The 24,484-nt window shown below is 39.4% G+C and overlaps 1 protein-coding gene across 2 annotated transcripts; it reads right to left on the minus strand.

The window, feature by feature from the left end:
- Positions 1-6: 6 nt before the first annotated feature.
- Positions 7-21,898, minus strand: NUP58 (nucleoporin 58). Of its 2 annotated transcripts, none has more exons than XM_085062714.1 (13): positions 21,553-21,898; positions 17,657-17,796; positions 16,298-16,333; positions 14,710-14,862; positions 13,571-13,705; positions 12,963-13,073; positions 10,228-10,252; positions 9,716-9,781; positions 8,763-8,937; positions 7,420-7,499; positions 6,632-6,750; positions 4,476-4,558; positions 7-1,496 (listed from the first exon to the last, which is right to left on the minus strand). In XM_085062714.1, exons 1-13 carry the CDS (start codon positions 21,660-21,662, stop codon positions 1,272-1,274), a joined length of 1,458 nt encoding a protein of 485 aa, XP_084918840.1. In that variant the 5' UTR covers positions 21,663-21,898; the 3' UTR covers positions 7-1,271. The 2 variants fall into 2 exon arrangements, with proteins under 2 accessions (XP_084918840.1, XP_084918830.1); XM_085062704.1 differs by having other exon boundaries at positions 16,298-16,336.
- Between the last annotated feature and the right edge of the window lie 2,586 nt (positions 21,899-24,484).

Here is a 24,484-nt window from a genome sequence, read left to right on the forward strand (position 1 = left end):
AAACCTCTGAAGCTTGACATTACATTAACTCATGTTTTCTTTTTAAAACCAAACTCTTTTTAAGATGCCACTTCAACAAAATGTCCATGGATTAACACAGCAGCAACAGAAAGACTCTGGTCTATGACTGAAAATCTGACAAGAAGTACTTCATAAACACTTCAGATTTTGTTGTGTTCAGAGTAATCTGGCATATATATCATTTAAACCCATCTCCCTGCTGGTTTAGAAGGGTGAGGGCTGGAAGAACATTTTATTTCTGTTACAAAAAGGCAAGGACAGTCTAATTATGTGTCAAACTTGAAGTGGCTGTGGCATATATCTCTAATTAGAATCATTCAAACTATCACTGCTGTTACAAGACCAGAGAAAGCACTACTATGGACTTTCAGTACACCTATGTAACATTTTAGAAAATTAAAGGTAGGATGAAGCTACCTATACTTTTCATAACATGCTGACATAGATATTTATCCCTGTTCAAGTAAAAGTAAATTGAATTGACCTTATTTCTGTTCAATGATGACATAAACAAAATGGTCTGTATACTGAAATCCCTCAGAGAGGGTTGGTTAGTATAACGTCAATTAAGGTGCCTTAAGTTATTTCCTTTGCCATATGTATCCATTCTTTATTAGAAGTGGGTCATGCATTTCCTCTGTTTTGGTTTTTCTCTTACTCATGTGCACAGGCAGAACCACTGACCCACTCTCCTTTCTCTACTAATTATTCACAACAGCAGAATGGCCAGCAAAAACTGCTCCACCTTCATACTGACAAAGAAGTTGGCTACAAAATAAGCCAGGCATCTGACTTCCTATTTTACAGAGGTTTGCTTCACTATCCTTCCTGTTCTACAGCATTTTGCATTTTACAGTTCCAAAGTGCTATATAAAAATGCATTATTAATTTTACATAAGGAAAAGATAGTATGCATTTAGATATTCTCTCCTCACAAATTTAAAATAACTTACTGTAACAATACAACTTCTGGAAAGAGGCTATACTATGTGTATTCAGAGATGTTAGTTAAGAGTGAAGACTCACATTCCAAGGGGTAAGTTGGAACAATACAGGAAATATCACTAATACAAGTAAATTCACAAGATTAAGTATCTGTTGAATAATTATTGCTAAGTCTACCCTGCATTTCTCTATTGGCTATGTATCAGTAACTTCGTTCATCACAACGTTTAGATTTTTAGTCTAACACAAAGGAAGACTTCATAGAAAATGTTACATGAATTTACTATTGTCATAACACTAATAATCTATAACTTGAATGCACTCAGACCTGTAGCAGGCTGTTGCTGCTGAGTAAGTGTTGCAGCCATTGCAACGGCTGCTGCATTTGGTATGTTGCTGAAAGGGGTCGGTCCAGTGGTAACGCGTGGCGCGCTTTGCCACTTCTTAGCTTCTGTTCGTCTTGCCTCAAACACATCCATGGCATCTCCCAGAAAGCTTTTCCTGTAGCCAAGGTATTGGTCTTTGAGCATCTGAAGGAGGGGGGGAGGAAGCCATTTTAGTTCCATGTATTTGACATAAACCCTTTAACTTAATAAGGAAAGAAACACTGAGTTATAAATAACATTTCCTAAAAGAACCAAAACCCCCACAAAAACCCAAACCAACAAACACCACCACCAAACAAACGAGAAGCTCCCTCCAAAACCCAAAAAACTTTGTCAGGCTATGAGCTAGAGAGAACTGGTTTGCAACAGCTATAGCCAGAACAGATTCCTTACTTTAATTTGGCAAAGTCATCAAGCATAACTGACACCATTCACTATGTCAGCCTAAGTCTTTAAATGCTGGTGCAAATCACCACAATTCAATTTGTATCACTGTACTCAGCTGATCCAAGAGGCAAAACAAAGCCACATTACTGGCTTATAAAATAACACACTTTTTTTAAGTGCTACCCTTTCTCCATGGAGTCTGGTTTTGCTCCCCTATTACCTTCACCTGTGTTTCTTTCCTTCCTTCCTTTCACTCTTGCATTTCTCCTCAGCACAAAGCTAAAGAAGCTACCAAAATTTTAGAATTCACTCTTGTTTCTTGATGCATTTCACTAGCAATGTAACACAGTCCAAATGCAACAGATCATTCTGCCTTAGGGCAGCAAGCAGCCCAAACCTGCTGCGTCGTGCCCCACCATCCCTTGCCTCTGCCCTTTACCCCCTCAAAACCCCACCACCTTCTGTGGCAATACCAGCTTGGCTTGTTCAATATGAGCAATTTCTGTCTGTCACAGATGAGATAACTATGCATATCTTGCCTAACAAAAAAAGATTAAATAGCTTTAACTAGATAACTGATAGAATTATTTCTGTCTTACAACAGAAAATCTTTAAATGCAATAGATTTATTAAAGGACAACGGTTTCACGTTCATGGAAGGCATACTATGTCCTGTGTTCCTGGCTAAGCATTTGCTTGTTTCCTCGAAGAGTTTATGGTCCAAAAATTCTGACTCAGGATTTGAACAGCTGTAATCCCAAATCTACCAGTAACAGCAGGAAACACAAAGAATGACCTCATTTATCACATCAGAAGTGCTGTCTTTGAAGACAAAAGACATCTGTAGAATTCTGATGGGATTTAATACAATGGCATACTGTCTGCTTTAAGAGTTGACAAATGCCATTAGACATCATAGAGCAGTTCTTAAGGCTAAGGTATGCTGAATAATTTAATGACATTACCTACTCAAACTGTGCCCAAGCACATTTTACTTTTCGCTGAGCTGAGATACAGAATGCATCTCTATGTTCATACAAAATACAAATATATTCAGCAACTAACCCCATGCGAAGATGTTTTAGACCATGGTGGTTTTTTCACATCTTTAGACCATTGAATCAAAGTACAAGCCTGCACTACTTCAGGCAAAGAAATGAACTGTGATCACAGCTCTGCCTTCCACAAACAGTATTAAAAACATCATATAAGGCAGAGACCACAGTTTCAAAATTGCTCTCCTCTTCTAGCATCTTGTAGCTGATAAACAGATGGCTATAATGACAGATTCACTTGAGCAGTGCATTCATCTTTCTGGTTTTTGACGCTTTATTTATAAAATGCCTTCTAAAATATCACCATCCATATGGACCCACTAGATTAAATCTCAAAAAAATTTCCTGGAAAAAAAATCCTCAAAATACCCCTTAATTTTGCGCAATAGAATTCTACTCTAAACTGAAGAAAGGTCTTTCCTCTTCAGTCACACTGACAAGGTACTGAAGATAACATTGCTTATACCTGCAAACTAAGCCAGCTGTTCAACCTTAAGAACAAAAACGTATCATCACAAAGAACATTGCACAAGTTCAGGGTACACTCAGATCTCAGAAGCCATGATGCATGAAGACATTTGGGATACTTTTTGGTTAATCCTGTTGAAAATATGGAGGAGCTGATATACTACATACCTGGCAGCAAAACAGAATTAACTAAGAGCAGCACAAATACCTGGTGGCAAGTGTTTGTAAACCAGTGAATATGTATGCTGACAGAAGCAATGCAATGCAAGGAATTAAGATCATACAAGACCCTCAGTATTCCTGAACATTATTCAAAAAAGTAAAAAGTTTCAGATGTTTAGTGAGGTAGCAATGTTGTGCAGAAGAAGCTTAGCAAAAGAAACCAGTAGAAGATTTAACAGAGCTATTTCCATTAAGGAAGTCACTCAGCAGAAACAATTTCAAACACCTGTAAACTTCAAGTTGGTTTGTTTTGTTTCAGTTTTTTGTAACCAAGAAGGATTCTGATGTTTTCAAGAAAAATCACAGATTGGAAGACAGTGATATTTTGTCAACATATCCAGAACTGTAAATGGAAAAATGGAAATGGAATGAGCCACAGTCTGTGATGGCAAAACCAGGCCTAATTAGGACCTTTGATACGTAAGCTTTGATACGTAGTCTTTTCTTTTTCTTTCTACAAATACAACTTAACATGAAAACCAGGTTTATAAACAATAAACTAGACAGAACACAATTTTAACCAAAATTCTTTGATATGCTGAAAAAGCTTATATATGGAAACTTACTTTTTTTCCTCCTGTTACCTATTTGAACAAGAGCAGATTTAGATCATCTTTGCTTGACATCAAAAGGTCATTGGGCAAAAATCAAAATATACAGGTATGAGCTCAAAAACAGACATTTTAAAAACTGGTCAACAATTAGAAGGAAAGGAGTTAAATGAAAAACATTTTGTAACTCAAATGATTGTGGTCAGTTGTTGTCATCCCTATTAATAAATGCTTTAAATAAAACTTCAGTTGAACAAAACCTACTTATTTAATCAAAACACTTCTCCAGGACAGTTTGAAAATTTTTAAAAGCAGTCTATTTAACAGAAGGGCAAGAAAACCCCAAGAAACACCAAAAAGTAAACCTGAAGATGTATTTTTGAAAAATGACTCCTTGCAGTCATGCAGGAAAAGCACAGAAACACATAAAAGCAACATACCTTTACATTTTCATGTATTGATTGAAGCTGTGCAGCTAAAGCTACAAACGTTTGATAGATTTTCTGCATAGCCATAGACAAATCTGTAAAAGGCATATAAAATATCAGTAAGTGACAACCTCATTATCAGCAGAAAAGATTTAGTGTTTATACCAAAGCAAGAAGCTCACCCAAAATCCATACAGCACACAAAACACAAAAACAGCTGCATGAAATACAGGATTTGACAGCAATTGGGTGCCATAAATCATACAAGGACTAATTTTGGACAGGGCTTCAAACTTTATTTTGACAGGCTCTGTTTTCTCATATTTATTTTTATATACATGGTAAAGCATTTCCTATGATTCTATTATTTAACAAAGCCAAAAAGTAAGATTTAAACTAATTTTGCCTAATTACATAGGAACAATTTTTACCTCACTGACACAACGTACATACAGTTAAATCAGACTTGACTGCATTTGTATATATTTTCCACTCTGACTTAAAGTGTAGTTAAATGTTCAGTTGATTTTGTCAGAGATAGCAGTAGAATGGAAGCTTTATTTACATTTTAAACACATAATTAAGGAGCATCACAGGAGCTCTTAATTTGGCTCTACCCCACAAGCATATAATAATCAGAGAAACACAACAGGGAGCTTCTTGCCTACCAAAGTCTTATATTTAGGATATCCTATTTCCCACAGAGATATAAAAGTATTTTCAGGGCATCGACCCAGCATTAAGGCAAAACTTTAATACCAAAGGGAAAGTCTCAAAGGTTTTGGCAAAATGAGGCACCTGCTGACAAAAAAATGCTCTTTATAAAGAAACACTGAAACAATGTACCAAAGTGGAGGACAGAAAAGTGCTGAAATGGCTCTTTCACTGTGAAAAGATCAGTTTCTGCATTTTCTCTGAAGGATGCACAGAGCTTTCTGAAATGCATGCAGTAGCTAGCTATCAAGTTCTTGAAGATGTATAGGTTTTCCAGTTCGAGAATCATTGCTAATGTTAGTCTCTCCACAGGCAAATTCCTCCCTTGTAATACAGAAAAGCTGTAGACTCAATCTCGTGGAGGCAGTAGTCTCTAGGAAGACTGGCCACAAGTTTCCAAATAGTCTGGAGGCAATTTATTGATACTGACCACTAGACATTTCAAAATTTTCAGGACATTCTGATTCATGGAAACCTGTATGGCAAAGGAAGTTTTTCCTGTATGGTAAAGGCTACATATGCAATCGAGTGTTGACTAGATCACCAGATCATTGCTGACAACATGCTCACACTGGCACAACAGATTGAGCCTTGCCTACACAAGAAAGAAACCTTTTGATTATAGCAGAAACTGCTGAAAAACCTTAGGAAAATCTGTGAAAGTACCCCTTCTCATAGTCTTGATGGACAAGAAGGTCACACAAAGATAGAGGACCCTCAGGATTCAGCAGATCTTTCGTTATGGAAGCTAAGTCTAGACAGTCCTCTTGCTTTTTGACATAAAAGGTCCAGAAGTCTGTGCACCATCCTGTGATGGCAAGATGCACCATTTAGTACCACAAGACAAGCACTTGAAATCACTGCTAATTACAGGACCGGTACCTAAAATGGCCCAAAAGGTAAAACTGTCTATGACCACAGGAATGGTAACCAAGTAGAAGACTACTGTCTAGAGGTCAGTATTCTTTGACCAGAGAGATTTTTTCTTAAGATTGAATGATGTGGCAGCAAACAAGACTAAATTTTCTCAGTTGGTCAGAGGTGAAGGCAATACCAACAGGCTCCAAACTAATGAGAAGTTCTGATTTTTATCTGGTGCTGACAGAGCAGGCACCCCTATTTGTCTGGCTAGAAAGCCCAGTGCAAGACAGAAGGTGCCCGACATCAGATAGATGCTCAGGGGAGGGAGATGTGGATGTCCAAACAAACCAGGCTTAAAAATCACAACTCAGGAAATCGATCCATTCTAAAAAGCTCAGGAACCTTTATGAATGGAACTTTAATCCAAGTCTTTACACTGAACAACTGCAGAATTTATCTGAACACTGATTTGCCCAGTACATTAAAAGAGAAAACCCAACAATAACAAAAGAGAAGAGATTATTTAATTTTTCCTTATAGGTATAAGTTTGCTAAATTCTTCAGGCACAAAAGATTAGAACTGAAACATTTACCTTGTGGAGTTATGTGTGAATTATTTGCTTGAGTAGCAAGATGATTTTCCAGTTCTTCTATTTGTTGCCTGTACTGCTGCAGTTGTACTTCAAACTGTTCGACCAAGATTCTGAAGTAACTAGATGAGTAATACAGTGAAATTGTATGATTAAACTTGACTAATTAGTCTGCATTTTTTTATCTGATCTCTATTAGCTGCCAATTTTCATTCAATTAACTGTACAGTTAGGCTGTATGACATTCTTGACGTCACTTAACAACTGGAACAAGAGTGAAGACTATTTCTCATGCCTGAGACAAAGATAAATTAAGTGAAGAAATAAAACAGTGATTCTATGAAGCACTCCATAGAAATGCTACAAGAAGCAGGGGAAAAAAAATTGTATTATGAAGTTCACAGAATCTTAAAACAGTTGGGTTGGACTAGATGACCTTGAAAGGTCTCTTCCAAATCCCCCGCCATAAGCAGGGACATCCTCAATGAGATCAGGCTGCTCAAAGCCCTGTCCTTGAATGTTTACAGGGGTGGGGCATCTAACATGTCACTAGGCAACTTCTTTCACTTTTACCACGCTTATTGAAAAAGTTTCTTCCTTATATCTAGTCTGCATCTGCCCTATTCAGTTTAAAACCACTGCCCCTGTCATAATAGGCCCTACTAAAAACTCTGTCCCTGCATTTTTTACAAGACCCTGTTAAGTTTGTAAAGGCTGCAACAAGGTCTCCTCCATTTCACTCTTCTCCAAATTCTATCATTGACTATATTTTATGAATAACAGCAACTTACTCTGCTGGGGCTGTATTTTCATGCTGAAGACCAGGTGGAGTTTTCTGTGTTCGCAATGCTATTTCTGCATTCTTTAGCTCCTAAATAGAGAAAATTAATAAAATAAGGTTCTGAAAGAAGTTTTCAAGAAGAAAAATGCTACTCTTTTTGAAGAAGAAGAATCTACTCTTCATTGACATAAAATATTTTCTTCATGTATTTAACACCGTGATAGAATTTGATCAGAATTTCTCCAAAGAACAGACTATCAGAGAGTTGGGGAACTGCAAATACCAACACAAGTTTGAGGACAGAACAAAAGACCACACATACTGAAAGCACATTACATGCTCCAAAGTTCAGAAAATATTGCACTAAACTGTCAGAAACAAGATTTTTCTATTGTACTTCAGAAATATTATATTATTGAGGTCTAGAGGCGAAAAAAGCAACAGTCAAGTACAAGGAAGTAACACACCTAAAAGAGAAAAAATAGGACAAAAAAGATTATTTTGACATTTTAAAAAATATGAACTGGTTTAGAAAAATGACTCTCTATGGAAATGGTCATGTTATACATGATAACTACAGCATACACTTCTGCTTAATACTTCCTAATAATTTTACCATTAAGAATTTCTCGGTGCCTAGTTCTGTGATTATACTCAACTGCATCATGTACAGAAATATGAGAATATCATTAACAAACTTGTTTTCACAGAAAACTGTTGGCAAGATGCAACTATAGAGTAAAATAAAGAAAAAACATCAAATTTAATCAAGTAGCCTTGACATGCTAAATGAAATAAAGGGTAGTACAGAACTTAATTTGCAAAGTGTCTGCATCAAAATTTGAGCTCAAACTGTCTGCAGAGTTAAGACACAGACTGGTGGACAGAATTGACACTCAAGTTCCCTAAATGAATACTAGTGCTAATCAACAAATTTTGGTCCCTTAAACATTAAGGGGTAGTTTAGTTTTTTTTCCTCCAAAGTCATCAGAAGACTACATATTCGTATTTTTGCTGCTCCAGAGTCCATCATATTGTTACAAATGTGTCTTCACTAACAGCTGAATATATTACTGAAACTGAACTGGACACACATTCCTTTAGTTGTCTTTGCTACGTAGGAATGCATTCCTGAATAGAAGTCATTTTACTGCTTTTACTTACCTGAAAATATTGACAGATTTCAGTTTCCCCCAGTAACTTCAAATAGATCAGAAGTGATTCAATTTTTCATTCTGTTTACCACTGTTTTAGTTGGGACACATGTTAACTTGACTGATAAAGAAGGCTAGCTATTCTATATGAAATAATCAACATACAAACTCGACATAAAAAAGTTATATTCAATTATACCTGTGCAGTTTCAACTTTCAGCTTGTCAATATTAAGAGTGTTTCTCTGCAATCCACTGGCAACTACAGAGAGAAGCTGTTTCAAAGCTTTAATGTCTTCTTGTACTTTAAGCATTGCTTTAGAGGACATTCTACTAATTTCTTCCTGAACTTGCTTTTGTTCTTTCACAAATTTCCTGGGGGAAGGTAAAAAGATGGGGGTGGGGAGGAAAGAAACATAATGTATCAAACCTGTTTACAAGTTTACAAGTGTTCACCTCTTGGTCACACTATTTAAATAGCTATTACATTTATTTTTCCAAAACCAAGTACTGAACAGCAAAATTACTGTATGGCATAGTACTATCTTAACTCTTAGCTAATGTAAAAAACCAAACCAAACCAAAAAGCAATCCACCTTCCCCAAACTCCTCAACTTTAAATAGCAAGTGTTTAAAAATGTTATGCTGCCCTCTGACAAATTACAATATATATAATTTTATATGTATATAGTAATATAAAGCATCTATGTAAAAGCAATTACTACTCCAAACTCACAAATACAATGCATGCAGCCTAGTCTACAAACCATTTCCTTCCTGCCGAGGGAAGACTCTTTTACAGTTCTCTATTCCATAGATGATCCATGATGCACAAGCAGTATGGACATATGGTCCAGTACTTACTATGCATGTGCAACAGGCTTAATAATTCAAGAGAGAGATGGTTAAGAGCAAATTGTTGGGCAGGCCCATCTGCATAAATGCATGAAAAAGTGAGACTGAGAAAAACCAGACTAAGACTTTAGCTACTATAACTATCCACCCATTCTGCTCCCAAGGCTGACCTGCTGAAAGGCCTTGGGCTAATAACTTGTCCTTCATGCAGCCTGCAGGAACATGTTCTTGTCACAGAGCATCAACAGTATACAATACTTCAGCTGATCAACCATCATAAATAAAAACAACTACTTACTGTAGATTTTCTACATCTTGACATATTACTGGAGGTAGATTTTCATCCTTCAGTGCTTTGCTATCTCTGCAAGAAATAATGAATGTTTAGATGGTGCCTTAATACTGCCAATACATTTTTGCATGACTACTAAATATCACTAAAACATTCAAGGAAGTGATTATGCAGTTTTGCACCCATTGCACAAATGCTGCAACTAGGAATGATGTGGATTAATGCACACAGATCCTACGCCAGGGTCCAAGCCTATGGTGCAAGCACTGTACATATTTGCAGAAATGACTTTTCAGACCAGATGACCAGTCTTCAGCAGATGCCAGATAAGCTGTAGGTATTGCATATGAAAAAGAATTGCAGTGCTTAAAATCATGATCAAACATTACTAAATTGCCCGTATTGCAGATGTTGGCTATGCACTCTTTTTTTCAATATCTAATCAGCAGCAAAACTAAAATATTTGTTTAGCTGTTTTCTATTAAAACATAGAATGAAAAAAAAAATCTGACACTTACTCTGGTCTTGTTCCTGTTTTGTCACCTAGGGAAAAAAAAATTTGTAGGTCACAAATAAAGCTTTTAAGAACAAACAAAACAATCTTCATAAGATTTTAAGGAAGAACTAATGACTACAATGTACTTGATTTCTCATGATAAGCAGAACAGACTAGGCTAACCATAAAAGAAAGGAGGTTTTCATTTACACCCCCTTCAGAGATAACTACCTTTTCAGGAACAATAGCTCAACAGTTGAGATGCTACCTTCTTGGAACTCAGAGTAACTACATCTTGTATCACTATACAAGTCACTACAAATGCATAAACAACTGCAGTTGTGTAAGAAATCTGTTTCTGCTTATGCAACCACAACTCACTTCTACCTGCACCCACAAAACATTCAAGTGTTTAAATTCAGCAGTGGCAGTCTCCTCTCAGATATGAAGGCAATGAACATTTGCCCACTGAGCTTCCCTAAGCATTCTACTATTGCATTAGGTCCAGAAATGAGCGAGATTTTACAGAACTGAAAATATTACTGCTTTCCTGCCACCTACACATTCTCAGCTACACATCTGTGGATCAAGATGCCGAATGCCTCCGAGTGACAGAAAACAGCATCATGCATAACACAGGGCATGACTATTTCTAGCTATGGGTGTAGCAGCAATGGCATTCCATACCACAGCAGTCTGCTAGGAAGAGCACTCACTCAGCCCAAGGAAAACGCTTCATCTCCTTCTGCTGAATCCATTTCACATCCTGTCAGTGCCACCAAGGCAGAAAGCAGCTATGCAGCTAATGCTAGTATCACAGATGTTCCTTCTAAAATAGTAGCTTCTCCTGACAGGAGCATTGACTTGTGCATCGTAAAAACATCTATTTAAACTGTTTGCAGACTCTGTCACCCAGTACTTTAGACAGACTGCACTCACAACCATTCGCTATGCCTTCTGCTAAAGGGAAAAAAATTGACACAAAATTAGGGGGAAAAAAACATGAGGGACAAAGCCCATAATTTAGGGCTTCTTTCTCTGCTGATAATCCAAAAATAGGCAGAAAACTAAGTACATTTTGCTTTTGCGCTCCAGCCACCTTTTTTATTGTTGTTGCTACTGTATATCACAACAATACGTACAAGACACAAATTTGACATCGGATTTTGTTACTTTCTGAGTGCTTCAGATTTTCCATTTCTTAACACTCTCTTTGGCAATACAAGAGGAAAGTATGTATCAGAACAGTTTTTTTTTCCCCTGCAGCCGTATTTTAAAGAAATCCTAGATGGTCAGTCTTCAGAAGCAAAAACTTTTATTATCAATTCCAGAAGAGAGAACATCAGCACTAGTCTCTGTCTGTCCTGGGATTCCCTAGGGCACTTTTCTTTCATAACCATATCACTTCCTTTTCTTTATGAGGAAATCAGAAATAAAAACCTCAAAATGACCACTCTCAAACCTTAATGCAGTTCCTCCTATAGCAGTAGAAACAACTGTGCTGACAGAACTAAGTAGCAGCACACAGGCAGGGATATTATGAGGACTGCTTAAGCTAGCACTAGCAATTAAGGGAAACACTTCTGAATTAAAACCTCAAAAAACAGTCTCCTTTGACATTTCCCACTGCTTAGCTAAGGGATCTCTGCTCATCCTCACCCAGTCCCACTATACGACATGCTGGGGTATTCAGGTTACTTATAAAAGTTTCCAGCCTAAGAGGTGAACAAAACAACACTACTAAAGTCAATTTTGACTCCATGGTTCTCTGGTCCTTATTTTATTATACTTGTATGTTATGGAAGTGTTGTAATATCCTAATATTATAGTAGTGGAAATCCCCTAAGTATCAGAGCCTTTTCATTATTCCAAGTTTCAATAATAAATTCCACAACCAGAATTCAACATCATGTAGAACACTCCAGTTTTGACAGTCAGTGTCCTCTCTTCTACAAGTTAAGACCTCTCTCTCCACAAATTATGCTACTCTCTACCATATTCTGGTTCCATAGTTTATATACTTTCTTCTCTTTTAGCTATTGGCATAACTAATTTAAAATTTCAGTACTGAATGATATGAAGAGATTAAATTAACAGTATTAATTCCCCAGTAAAGGAAAGGCAAATTAACAAGCATACATATGTCAATGCTCAATAGTCCCTTACTTAAATACTTTAAAGCTACCATAGAAGTTTGTATAAATGATTTTAACGACCTGACAGAACATATCACATAGAACTACACACCAGCAGAAACAGCTTTGAAGAGTAATACCTAAGATTAGGACACTTTAGTTGTGCAGGCTTTCAAAAAAACAAAAACCAAGAAACCAACAAGTTTAAGAACTGTTACAGCTGGACAACACCAGTTTCAAACCAGTGTTTTTCATATTTGCAACACACTACCTAAACATAGCTCAGCTCTTCCCTCTAGTGACAGTCTGATATAGAGCTCTGAAGAAACCTGCAATGCCATCTCAGCAACCAGCCCTGAGTCTTCCCACCCAAAAAGCCAAAGGATTTAGATTCTTCTTCTCAAGCTTAAACTTACTTTTAAATGAATTAATATTCCATTGCATTTGCAAACATGATCTTGTTCTTCTGTACAAGCACAACATCTAATGAATGAAATCAACTGAAATGCCTTGAAAGAGAGATGAAGTTGTCAACTTCAATTCCTAATGAATTAGTCTTTGCTGTGGTGTTCTGATAAATTCTCTCAATTAAAAAAAAATGAATGTTTTAAAACAAACTTACTCTTTTTGTCTGAAGAACTACTAAAGTCAATGCCACCAAGACCTTCATTGGCAGTAGTTGAAGGAGCCGCAGTTGTCCCCAGAGTCAAACCCAAAGCATTCTGCCCAAGTCCTACAAGAAATCCAAAGAGCATTTTTGCATTTTGCAGTGTTATGGAGACTACAACACAGCACAAATTCTTCCTCTAGAACTAAAAATGAAAGGAAGCTGTGAAATGACAACACAAACAGCGAAAGATTTTATTCAGACCAAAACTCACCAAAAATAAGGAGCTTTCCATTTCTCCACAGATAGTCATATGTCACTGCCCTCTCCCCACATATGATCAAATTCCTTGAGCCAGTTATGGAAACGACAGAGATTTCCTCGTATTTTGATTTTTAAAAAGTGTTAAATACAAATGATTTTAAGAATAAGAAAGGAGCCAATTATTTCCGTTTCATGTTTATTGTCCACAGATAGCACCACTATTCTTAACTGTAACACTATTAAAACTACACTTCCACAGAGTTAAGACTTCGTATAAACTAAATCTTATTTTATACAATAAAAGACACATTAAATGTCACTGTTTTGAGACAGGAGATAAAAACTAAAATAAGTTTCACCTGTTGCTGCTGTGCTTGTATTCTGGAAGAGTGAACCTCCTAAGCCTGCTAGGGCTCCTCCTAAGGAAAGGCCTGTGGAAGCAGTTGTAGTCGGAGCAGTTGTGCCACCCAAATTTAATGTAAAGCCAGTAGTTCCTGCAGAGAAAGAAAACCAGCTTCATGCAAACACTTAATTAAAATACACCCATAGACAATCTGAAACAACTGAAAGGTCTGAACAGCATCTTCATCGTAATTGGATAATAAGCATTTTTATTTCCTACAGACTTTTCAAACACAGCCATAGCATTTGAATTACGTTATTTCGCTTTAACCTCATAACCCTAATTAGTCCATATTTACCTCCAACTATACAAAAATTTTGGTAGCCCCCCAGAACACTGTAGAATCTAGAAACTGGCATAGAATTTATTTTACAGCATAACTGAACTAGTAAGTGATTTTTATATTAAAATGCTGAAATTCTAATGTTTTATGTTTAACATTAAAATGTTTACACAAGACACATGCTATAATAACATTTCCACAGTAGTTTGAGCTGCCTTCTGGAATTAAGCATCCCAACTTTCAGTAGCATAGGAAAGAACTGAGTAAAGACCACAGGGACAGTGAACAGAGTGCACAGAGAGCTGAGCTCACATGCAGACTTCCAAGGTTAAGAAAAATGAACTCCAGCCTCAATTACCATCATGAATGGTGCAGTTCAGCTGAGTTAAATATGATGGCAGGTATATGTCAGTATGACAAGCCATTTCGAAAAACCTTTTTCCACTACTAGTTAACCATTTTAGGCCACTGGCAATAGGTAGACATTTTCCGAACTTTGCAGCTGCACGAGCAGGAAGCTTTCAATCTTCAGTGGGGTTAACAATAAGAAAAATAATTTTACATGACAAACCAGCTCTTGCTACACTTCTAATGACTTAGATTATATGCTATCTATATCACTAGGTACATTGACCATAATTCTGCATGTATTAGAGTACTCAAATTTAGAACTCGAGAAGTCCAATTAACCTCTTTATTCAACTACCACACGATTATGTAAATAATAAAAAAACAGATGTAGAACTGTTATACAGTGAAATTTTATTGTTAACAAACAAAAAATAACCCCAAACCCCTAAACACTTTCCTACCTGCTGCAGGAGTTGATGTAAGGGCAGATGATAATGACAGGCCACTGGCTGAGGTAGAAGTCACAGGTAAAGCAAATGGTGTGGCTGAACCTGCAGGTTTGTTGAAACCTAAACTAAAGCCCGTCGTAGCTGCTGACGTGGTGGCAGGCGTGCCTGAAAGAAACCCAAAACCAGTTATCACTCTTGGAACATTCTGTTTGAGAATGAAAACTAAATTCACTACCTCTTCTGCATGTAATTTAACCACTATGAGTGACACAGCACAAAAGATCATTTGCATCAAGTAAAATATTCCCACAGAACTTTTAAATAAATTTCAGTGGTTCACATCAATTGTACAGGCATTTTTGCTCCAGAATTCCTAGCGATCCAGTGGGCTTTAATTCTGGACTGACATTTATATCCAGTAGCAATCTTAAAACCATATTAAAAACAAAGAAAAAAAAAGCTTCCACCAAAAATATCTAGTAAATTACACAAATATTGGTAAATGGAGCTACAAACAATACTGCTCAAAATACAGACTATAAATTCTCAATTAGATGTGCATACTAAAATGAATGCACATATCCTTTCAATTTGTAAACAAGAAAAATATGTTATTCTCTCAAAGTCTGCTTTTGAACCTTTCTGAAGTAAAAAAAGTTCCACTTCCTGCCGTTTTCATGGTAAGAACCCATTTCACATTCTAGAATCCCTATTCCAAAGTAAAAGAGTGTGCACATACATACACAAACCACAACAGCAAACACATGCTTTGTATTCTCAGTAACTGCTGTCTGTTTGGGATGACATCATTTCATCCAGCTAGCAAAAAGAATTAATGCTCATCTGCATAATACTGACTTCCACATATGATTATGTATTATACAGCTTCTTCTGGGTTAGCTGCTGCTCCTCCCTTCTTCTGCCCATTTCATTTGCTTCTTTATTCAACACTATTTTTTCCTATTTGTTCATAAATAGTGTGGCTTCCTAAGTTCTTTGACTGCAGTTTGTCTCATAGCACCTCCACCCCTAACATTTGTGACACTCAAGCTCAGTTACTCCTTAGACCTCAGTTGCTGTTTAAAAAGAAAAATCAAAACCAAGCCCATAACAACCCACATACTCCTGTATTTCTAATGACAGCTGTAAAACAGTCACCACAATGGACCAGAGAATCAAAAAATATTCTCAAAGTCTGTTCCCAGTTCAACCCCCTTTATTCTTCCAAAAGAGGTAATTACCAAACAGACATGTTCACACAGAGTTCACTAGACCAAGAAATTCTGTATGAATAATTCTTTGATAACATATCTCCCTCCCCTCTGCTGAAGGATGAAACTCATTACAGGAACATAAATACAAAGTCCAACTTTTGACTGTCACTGTTGTACAAGAATTGAATATTCCTTTAACAAGTAACAGTGCCCAGAACTGTAGGGCACCATTCTGATTTACAGCCTTCATGTTTGAGCTGCAAAGCAAACTGCAATTGGTAATGGGGAAAAAAGCTCACTTATGATCACTAACTCTATATATTACAATAAAGATCTATCTCCTGGGGTTTGTCTGTAAAAGATTAAAATCCAAATTACATCCTTACCTAATGTCAGTCCTGTAGCAATAGTTGTTGCTGTTCCTGCTTTGGGAACAAAAATAAACAGAGTAAGAACAGTAATAGAAGACCATAGAGAAGTTACAACAGTAAAAAACATGAAACAAAATCTTGAAGTATTGCAACATTTTGAGACAGTATTATACAAGTTTTTTTCCTGTAGCGTGTTGAATATAAAACATTAACAAAGAAAACAGTATTGGTAAGCACCAGCAGCACAAATCAAAGCACAGCTGCCTTCAAAAACCATAGTTTTGCTTTGTGAAAAGCTGCTAATAGAGAAGCTCATCTTAACACTGCAGTAAATTGTCTGAAATTTTAAATAAATTAAGGTAAGAAAAATGAAAACTAGTAATTCTATCAAGTATTTTTTTCAGCCACATGGTAGTGCATAACATCAGCATGTAAACCAGCAGATTTACAGTATAGTGAAGAGGATTACAGAGTCTAAAGTCCTTGTAAAATCCTGTGTCTTGGTTTAGGGTTTCTGCCCCACTGGTAATTTAAAAAGATTACTCTGGACACAGTGTTAAGCCATTTCATATTTTAAAAGCCATCTGATTTAGATTATCAGAAGAATCACTGAAAGAAAATTACTCCAATGTAGCCAACCACAGTAACACAAGCTTTCAGTCTGCTGCTAAATTTATTTTTAGCAGATTGGTTCTTAGAACCCTCCCCATCTACTCATATAAGCATACAAGAAGAAAAAGACCATTTTGTTTAGCAATATTGCAGCAAAGTAAAATTTATTGTTATGTCTGCTTGATGGCTGAAAAAAAGTACCCCCAGTCACTAAAGTTTTATTCTTTTGTATTCCATTACTCCTATAAGAAACTGTATATTCATAGGCTGAATTAGAGACCTAAGAAAATATTCAATTCCTTCAGGTGTATCGCATTAAAAAGCCCCAAAAAAGAAAACCAGAAATGTGCACTACTGCAGGCTTACAAGTACTGCATTACAAATGCAAACAATCTCACAATGCTTTAAAATATTTTTTAACTCTAAATACACCTCAATAATAAGTCAATTTTGAGCATCCTGGATGAAGAGTTAAGATTCTTAAAACACATCAGGATTCAAACAAAAACCAGAACAATTTACACAGGAAGTTTTCTGGTAATTGCATTTGTGTTTCTGCTGCCCTGGTACTGCATAATTCTCAGTGAATGATCTTTTAAACTGCTCAATGAAGTCGTTTTACAAAACTGTGTAAGCAATAATCTGAGCTACAGAACGACTGTAAAATAGTGAAGATTTCAGGATGACCCAGTTTTTTGAGTACATATAATTTATTTCTTCACGGCTGAATCTGAAATCTGCTGTACAAGAATTCTTTTCTACCTGTACTGGTGCTTCCTAGTGTAAAGCCAGTGGTTGATTTTGATCCAAAAAGTCCACTCCCAAAGCCCAATGAAGGAGCCGATGTAGTTGCTGTAGCAGTGGAAGAGCCCAGAGTTCCAAAATTAAGTCCTCCTGTTGAACTATTACAAAATGACACTATTAGCAATAATTATATTTCAAAATGACAAATATCCCCCCCAATTTAAATTTATTTCCAATGCTATCATTCATTTTCCACAAACACAAACAACCCAGTTGGGCAAGACAGAGTCCAAGCTCACTGCCACTGAACAAAGAGAGGGAGTTAGTTTCCCTCTTTCCTTCCACAGCTCTCTAACTCCCATTGCTTCCCTGACACTACCTCCACCATTTGTTCAATTGCTGCTGAACTGACAGATCTTGCTAGAGCACTCAGAAATTTAAACTTTTCTGTTATATCATCTCATTCATTCTACCTAATTATTCTCACTGTGCTACTGAAATGGGATAACACATGCTAGAGGAAGCACAAAGAAGATAACAAATCTGCATGAAGATTTTTTCAGAGGTTAGAAGTCCAGTTAGTTACCTCTGACCAGAAGCTTCAGCCAGTGTAGATTTCTTTCATTAGGTGATAAGCAGAGACACAGAACCATTCACATCAACAGCACAACTTTACCCTACCTTACCATCAAAACACACCGAAGCACAAATTAATTTTCCAACCAAAATACTATCCTTTCGTACAAGCGCCAACCACATGCCTATTGTACTTTCTCTGCCTACCTGTCAGAAAGCTACTGAAAAAAACTTCCAGATCTATTTTTACAGGTGAAGAGGAAGAGAAATAACAGAGAGAACCAGATCAGTCATCATTAGGAAAACAAAGGCTTTAATATTTCTTTCGGGTAGCCACCCATTTTAAAGATTTGATTCCAGATAAAGAACAAGCTTTACAATTTGCACAGAACACAGGAGAATATAATAATCATAGTTATCTCCAACCAATGAAATTACAGGTACTAGCACCCAGGTAAGTCTATGGTTTTAAAATTTTTTTTCTTAACTGATGAAAGATCAGGTGAATAATTGTTTTGCGATAACCTCCCAGTCCCATTCTTCTGAATGAGACTTTTTAGAAACAAGGTTAAGTTTTCATAAACACATTTTATGTACAACAACAGCACTAAAACAAAATGCAATTTAGACTTCAGGCTAGTAGCTGTCAAGTTTTATTTTTCAGACATTGAGTATTCTCTCATTGTTCCCTTAACTCCTCTCTCTTTTTGTAGGAGGGCAGCTCCTAAAACAACAAATTAAACACAAAAGTAAATTCTTAGGAAAAAAAGGTACAATTAGCTCATAAATTAGAACTTTTTGAACTATCTATAAAACTGATCATGGCAACCCTAGTTCAAAACTAGCAAGTTGCAAGTTCAAAACTAGCTGTGCATTATTTTTAAAGTAGTTATTTGGGAAGCAGAGTGGCCAAGAAGTTTAGAAGGACATAGACTCACTAACTGTCCCACAGGATCCAGAGCATTTCAGCTGTCTTTACGCCCAAAATTTTGACCTACCAAATTGCAGCACCATGACTTTAACTGCTTGCAAACCTAAACATACAACATGGTGCTTCTCTCACTAGTCAAGAGGTTGTGTATCTCATCTTTTTTCCAGTAGATGACTCTTCTGTGAAAGCATTTTGTGTTATAACATTCCCTTAGAAGCAAGCTAAGGTATAAACTACAATATTCAACACTATAGGAGGACCGAGAAACTCCAAACCAAACAATGAAAATAGAATGAAGTGGCCTTTTTTCAAGGTAGAAAGAATCCAAAATGCAGGAACAAAATAATGGCAGCATTCTCACCAGCATGAGAAAGCCTGGGCCAGAAGGACATAGATGGAAGGAAGAGGAGCTCAGGTCACTGAAGTGAGGCCTCAACTCTAATTCTAGAATTAGAATAAAGCACTGCACCTGGCTAAAGCTATGATAGAGAACACCAAATAAAAAAGGGTGCAAGTACCTGAAAGGTTACTGGTATAAAGCAGGAATTAGATGTGTTAGCATGTCACAGAGGCTTCTGGCCACCAGAAAATAATCTTTGGTCACACTGAGGAATAACATTTGTGCTTGGACTAGACAATAAAACTCCTTTTCTCCCAACACCTAGCAATATCATCTTGGGCCCAGCTCAGAACAACTTCTTCTGACAATCTCAAACATGTTCTCAAGCAAACTATTTCACAGGGATAATCAAGAAGCAGTAAGAAGGCCCCTTCCTCTGTGATACTCCTTGACCAACAGCCCTGAAGACTGGTCCTGCTTGTAAGAATAAATAAATAAACAAATATGGAGATCACTTTACTACTATTACTTAACACCTATTAAACTTTTTTTAAGAGAAGAAAAAAAAGCCAGCTAGAACACAAAAAAACACCCAACCCACCAAACCAAAATATTTACGTTCAATAGGCAATTTTTAACAAGTGCAGATGAACAAGGCAAAAAAATTTCCCTTAATTCAGTATACTTAGAGGAATGGTTTTGAATAAACAAATATTATTTTCATTTACTCATTTTAATCACAGAAAACCTACATTAAGAAGGCATGAAGCAAAAGAGCAAAAACTCTTAAAGTCCACATGAGCTTTACTATAAGAGTTAAAATAAACAAGCAAACAAAAAACCCCACATAAAAAACCACCAAAACAAAAAAAAATTCAAAACACCCAAATCCCCAAACAATACCCCCCCAAAAAACCAAGCAGAAGTAACATAAGAAAGTCATCAACCTGTCATGACCACAACATTTACATTATTATTAGGAACGCAAAAAACTTATTCCCTCTCATATGGGCTCCCAAAGAAGCAATACTGACATTTAGTCCAAGGATTAAATGGATGCCCTTCAGATCCAGATGTTCTGTTCTCTCCCTCTCACAATGCTATTTCCTGACGTTTCTGAGAGGTGTTTCCAAATGTATCTCTTTAAGCTAAGCTCCCTTGAGTAGCACCCCACCCATTCAGTTTACACTATGGTGATGGATTCTGCCTCTTCACGTCTGGGACAGTGGCTGACACAAAGTGCCACAACAGCCCTACTCTCCAACAGAGGCACAACAGCAAGCAGGTCAGAATATGCAGGCTCTGCTCGTCCAGTTGTTTGTAAAGAAATAGAAAACGGAAAAAACCCACCACCAAGAAAGACTTACCTGTTATTGTAAGAAACTGAAATCATAACGCTTTTAGTACAGAGCCTGCTGTATGTCACATGCACATCAAAGTTCCCCTCACTTCTAGATACTATACACCAAACACAAGGTTATTTTTGTCAAAATGCATACGATTGAACCTAACTTCGAAAACATCCACAGAACATCACTTTTGGACACTGAACATGGGGGCTCTGGCATCAGCGCGCTCCACGCTGCGCACACAAACTCAGGCTGACTCTGAGAAACCTGGATGCACATCTCATTCTCATCCTGCGCTCAGAGCGGCAGCGTGAGCCCTGAAGGGAGACATCCAAAGCCACGCCAAAGCACACTGAGAAGAACACTCCCTTTATTATTAGCTACTAAACAGATCGCTCCCTACGTCCATGCCGAAGGCGCGGGTCGGGAAGGAGACAAGGCAGGGCGGCCGGGGCACACACGGAGCAGCCTTTTCGCCCGCGCACCTCGGGCCCTGCAGCCGGGACTGGCGGAGCCCCAGGCCCTGCCGGGAGCGGACGAGGAGCCGAGACACGAGGCCGGGGCAGCGACTCGCTCACACACCCGTGACTCGTACGGCCGCCCCGACCCCCCGCCCCACGGGGACCCCTAGCTCAGGCCGGGCCCGGGCCCGCACGGCAGCCCCAGGCCGCGGGGGGCTGCCGGCATGGCCGAGCCCAGAGCGGGGGCGCCGCGTTACCTCGGCGTGGCGGTTCCGAAGGAAAAGCCCCCGCCTGCTCCTCCTCCTCCTGCTCCGGCGGCCGCCGTGGAGCCCAGGGTGCCCGCGCCGAAGGAGAAGCCCGCAGACATGGCGGCGGCGGCAGCGGCGGCGGGAATAGCCGGCGAACGGGGCCGGGAGGCGGCGGCGAGGCCCGGGTCGGTGGGAGAGCGGGCCGGTGGGTCGGTGGGTGGGTCGTGGTGTCGCGGCCCCTCAGCCCCTCAGCGCCGCATCGCGCCCGCCGCCACCTCCGGAGCGAGCGGCGGCACCGAGCGCGCGGACGGACACCGGCCACGCTCCCCTCCGCGCGCCCGCCGCAGTGCACCACGGGACGGCCCGGCGGCCCTTAAAGCGACAGCGACGCGCGGGAGTCGGGCTGGGAGCGACCTCCGGGATCATCGCGCTGTGACCCAGCACCAGCGAGTCTACTGCCCATGGCACTGAGAGCCGTGTCGTCCCTTAAACACCGCGAGGGACGGTGACTTGCCCACGGTTCCGATGTTTAATCATCCTTTTTTCTTTTCTTCTTTTAATCATCCTTTCTGTGAAGAAATTCCTGCTGTTGGGAGGTTTAGAGTCGGGGTTCCAGGTCCTTCCAGCCTGAACCTCCCCTCATGCAGCTTAAGACTGTGTCCTTTCACCCTGTTACTTGTTACCTGGAGAAGACACAGATCCCTACCTGGCTGCACCCTCCTTTCAGGCAGTTGTACAAAGTGATAAGAGTGACAAGGTCTCCCCTGAGCCTCCTTTTCTCCAGGGAAAACACCCCCAGCTCCCTTAGCTGTTCTTCATCAGACTTGTGCTCCAAACCTTTCCCCAGCTCTGTTGCCCTTCTCTGGACATGCTCGAGTGTCGCTGTTGAGCCGCTAGCAGAGAAAAAGGACCCAAGTTCTCAGTGTGGCAAGAAAGAGAGTTTATTATTTTGATTTCAATATATATATAGACTTTTCAGAGGTCGCCCAGATTGGTCAGCCAGAAACCCCCCCCTAGGCCTGATTGGCCAGGCCTGAACTATCCAAATCTCGAGACACTGTTTTAAAAACATCCAAACTTTATCTTTGTTTATAAAACACAGCGGAATGTTCTCACGAGAAAGACCTGTGCTAGCCACACTCGAGCCCCTCAATGTCCTTCTAGTGAGGGGCCCAAAACTGAACCCAGGATTTGAGGTGCACACTGTTGGCTCATGTTCAGCCACTGTCGACCAGCAAAGCATTGCCAGCAGGTTGGGAAAGGGATCCTGGAGAGGCCATACTTTTATGTGGGTGACTGGAATGCCATTCATATAAGGAATGGCTGAGAGAGCTGGGAGTCTGCAGCTTGGAAAGGCTCAAGGGTCACTTACATAATATGCATAATTTCCTGAAGGGAAAGTTCAAAGAGGACAGAGCCAGTGGTGCCCAGTGACAGGACCAGAGGCAGTGGGCACAGACTGAAATATGAGAGGTTCCATCTTAACATCAGGAAACACTGCTAGAGTGACCAAGCACTTACCAGGTTGCTCAAATAAGTGGTGGTGGAGTCTTCATCTTTAATGATATGCACTGAGGTAATTGGAAGGTACAGACTTCCCAAATTGCCTACTCTATGGCCCCCTTTAATATGCACTCTCCTTTTGCGACATAAAGAAAGAAAAGAAACTATTCATAATTCTATTACTAATTCTATTAAGTCTCTGGTCTTTTTCTCTAGGCTCAGGAATTTAACACGGCCTTGGCTGAGCAACAGTCCGTGTTGATTAGTAACATTTTCTAGAACTAGTAGTTTTTTCTGTTACATCACTGTCCGTAAGCTCCTAGCCCTATCTACAAGCAGATCCACACGGTCTGTTTGAAAAGTCACATTCAGCTTACTCCTTTCACCGTCATGGGACCCAGGGCCCTCTTCCCTCGGGGATGCTGCCACGCCAGCTTTCACGGCCAGCAGCGAGCCCCGTGGCTCTCAGCACAGCAGCCCCACGAATCTTACAGGAAATCCCTGGGGCAGTGCAGGTCACCGTGTGGCACTGTCCCTGCCCAGCCTGCAGGTGTCCCTTGCCTGCAGCTCCACACCTCAGGATGACCCTCAGCCATTCCTGCCTCCCAGCCATTTCCGCCTGTCGCGTGAAAATGGAAGATTTTCTCAAGTCTTAATGTTTAATTAGTCTGTCAGTGCCCTAGGAAAACCGAGACCCTTGTGCCCAAGCAGTGTGTCAGCATCTCGCTATGGGGGACCCTTCACTGAGCAGTTCGCTAGATGGGAGGGTGACTTGTTCGGGATCACACTGCAGGGAATCCTGCTCCTGGCTCCCCACACTTTAACCCACTGCCAGCGACTGTCAGCGCCAGGAAGGGCTCACACTGACGGGTGACAGAACAACCATTTTATTAATGAGATTGTGACAGGTTAAGGTTTGAGGGTTAGCGGTGATAGTATCTGACTGCAAAAATGTATTCAAAGCAATATATACAAGCTATAACCTCTTCAAAAGCTAGGTGGAGATAATCGTTGAACACGCACGGTACGGATCTTAGGCAACCTCATGGGGAATGAGGCAGGTTCAGCCCATCCACTGATCCCAGAAGTCACAATGGAGTCTTCCCTAACTTCTCCTCATTCTTAACCCACTTTTATATTATTTATATATGTTTAGGTGGAGATTGAGTGACTTTAGTCATATATCTTACTCAATGGAAAGTGATCGTACCTTGTGGGCGGATGTCTCAGGTTAGTACCTGAGATAACCTGCTGAGGGGAACATGCCTCAGTCCAAGGAGAGTGATTTCGCCACGGCTGCTGATTCAACAGCAGGACATCTTTCTTTATCTTCCTTGGTTTTCTGCTGCTGCTGTGCGGCTTATCAGCCGGAGAGCACCACCGAGATCCCACGGCTGCAAGGGTTTCGACAGAGCCTGGAGGTCTCCCTTCTGCTCCG

The sequence above is a fragment of the Lichenostomus cassidix genome, chromosome 1, assembly GCF_008360975.1.
Source record: "Lichenostomus cassidix isolate B80296 chromosome 1, HeHo_3.0, whole genome shotgun sequence".
In the NCBI taxonomy this organism is placed as follows: domain Eukaryota; kingdom Metazoa; phylum Chordata; class Aves; order Passeriformes; family Meliphagidae; genus Lichenostomus; species Lichenostomus cassidix.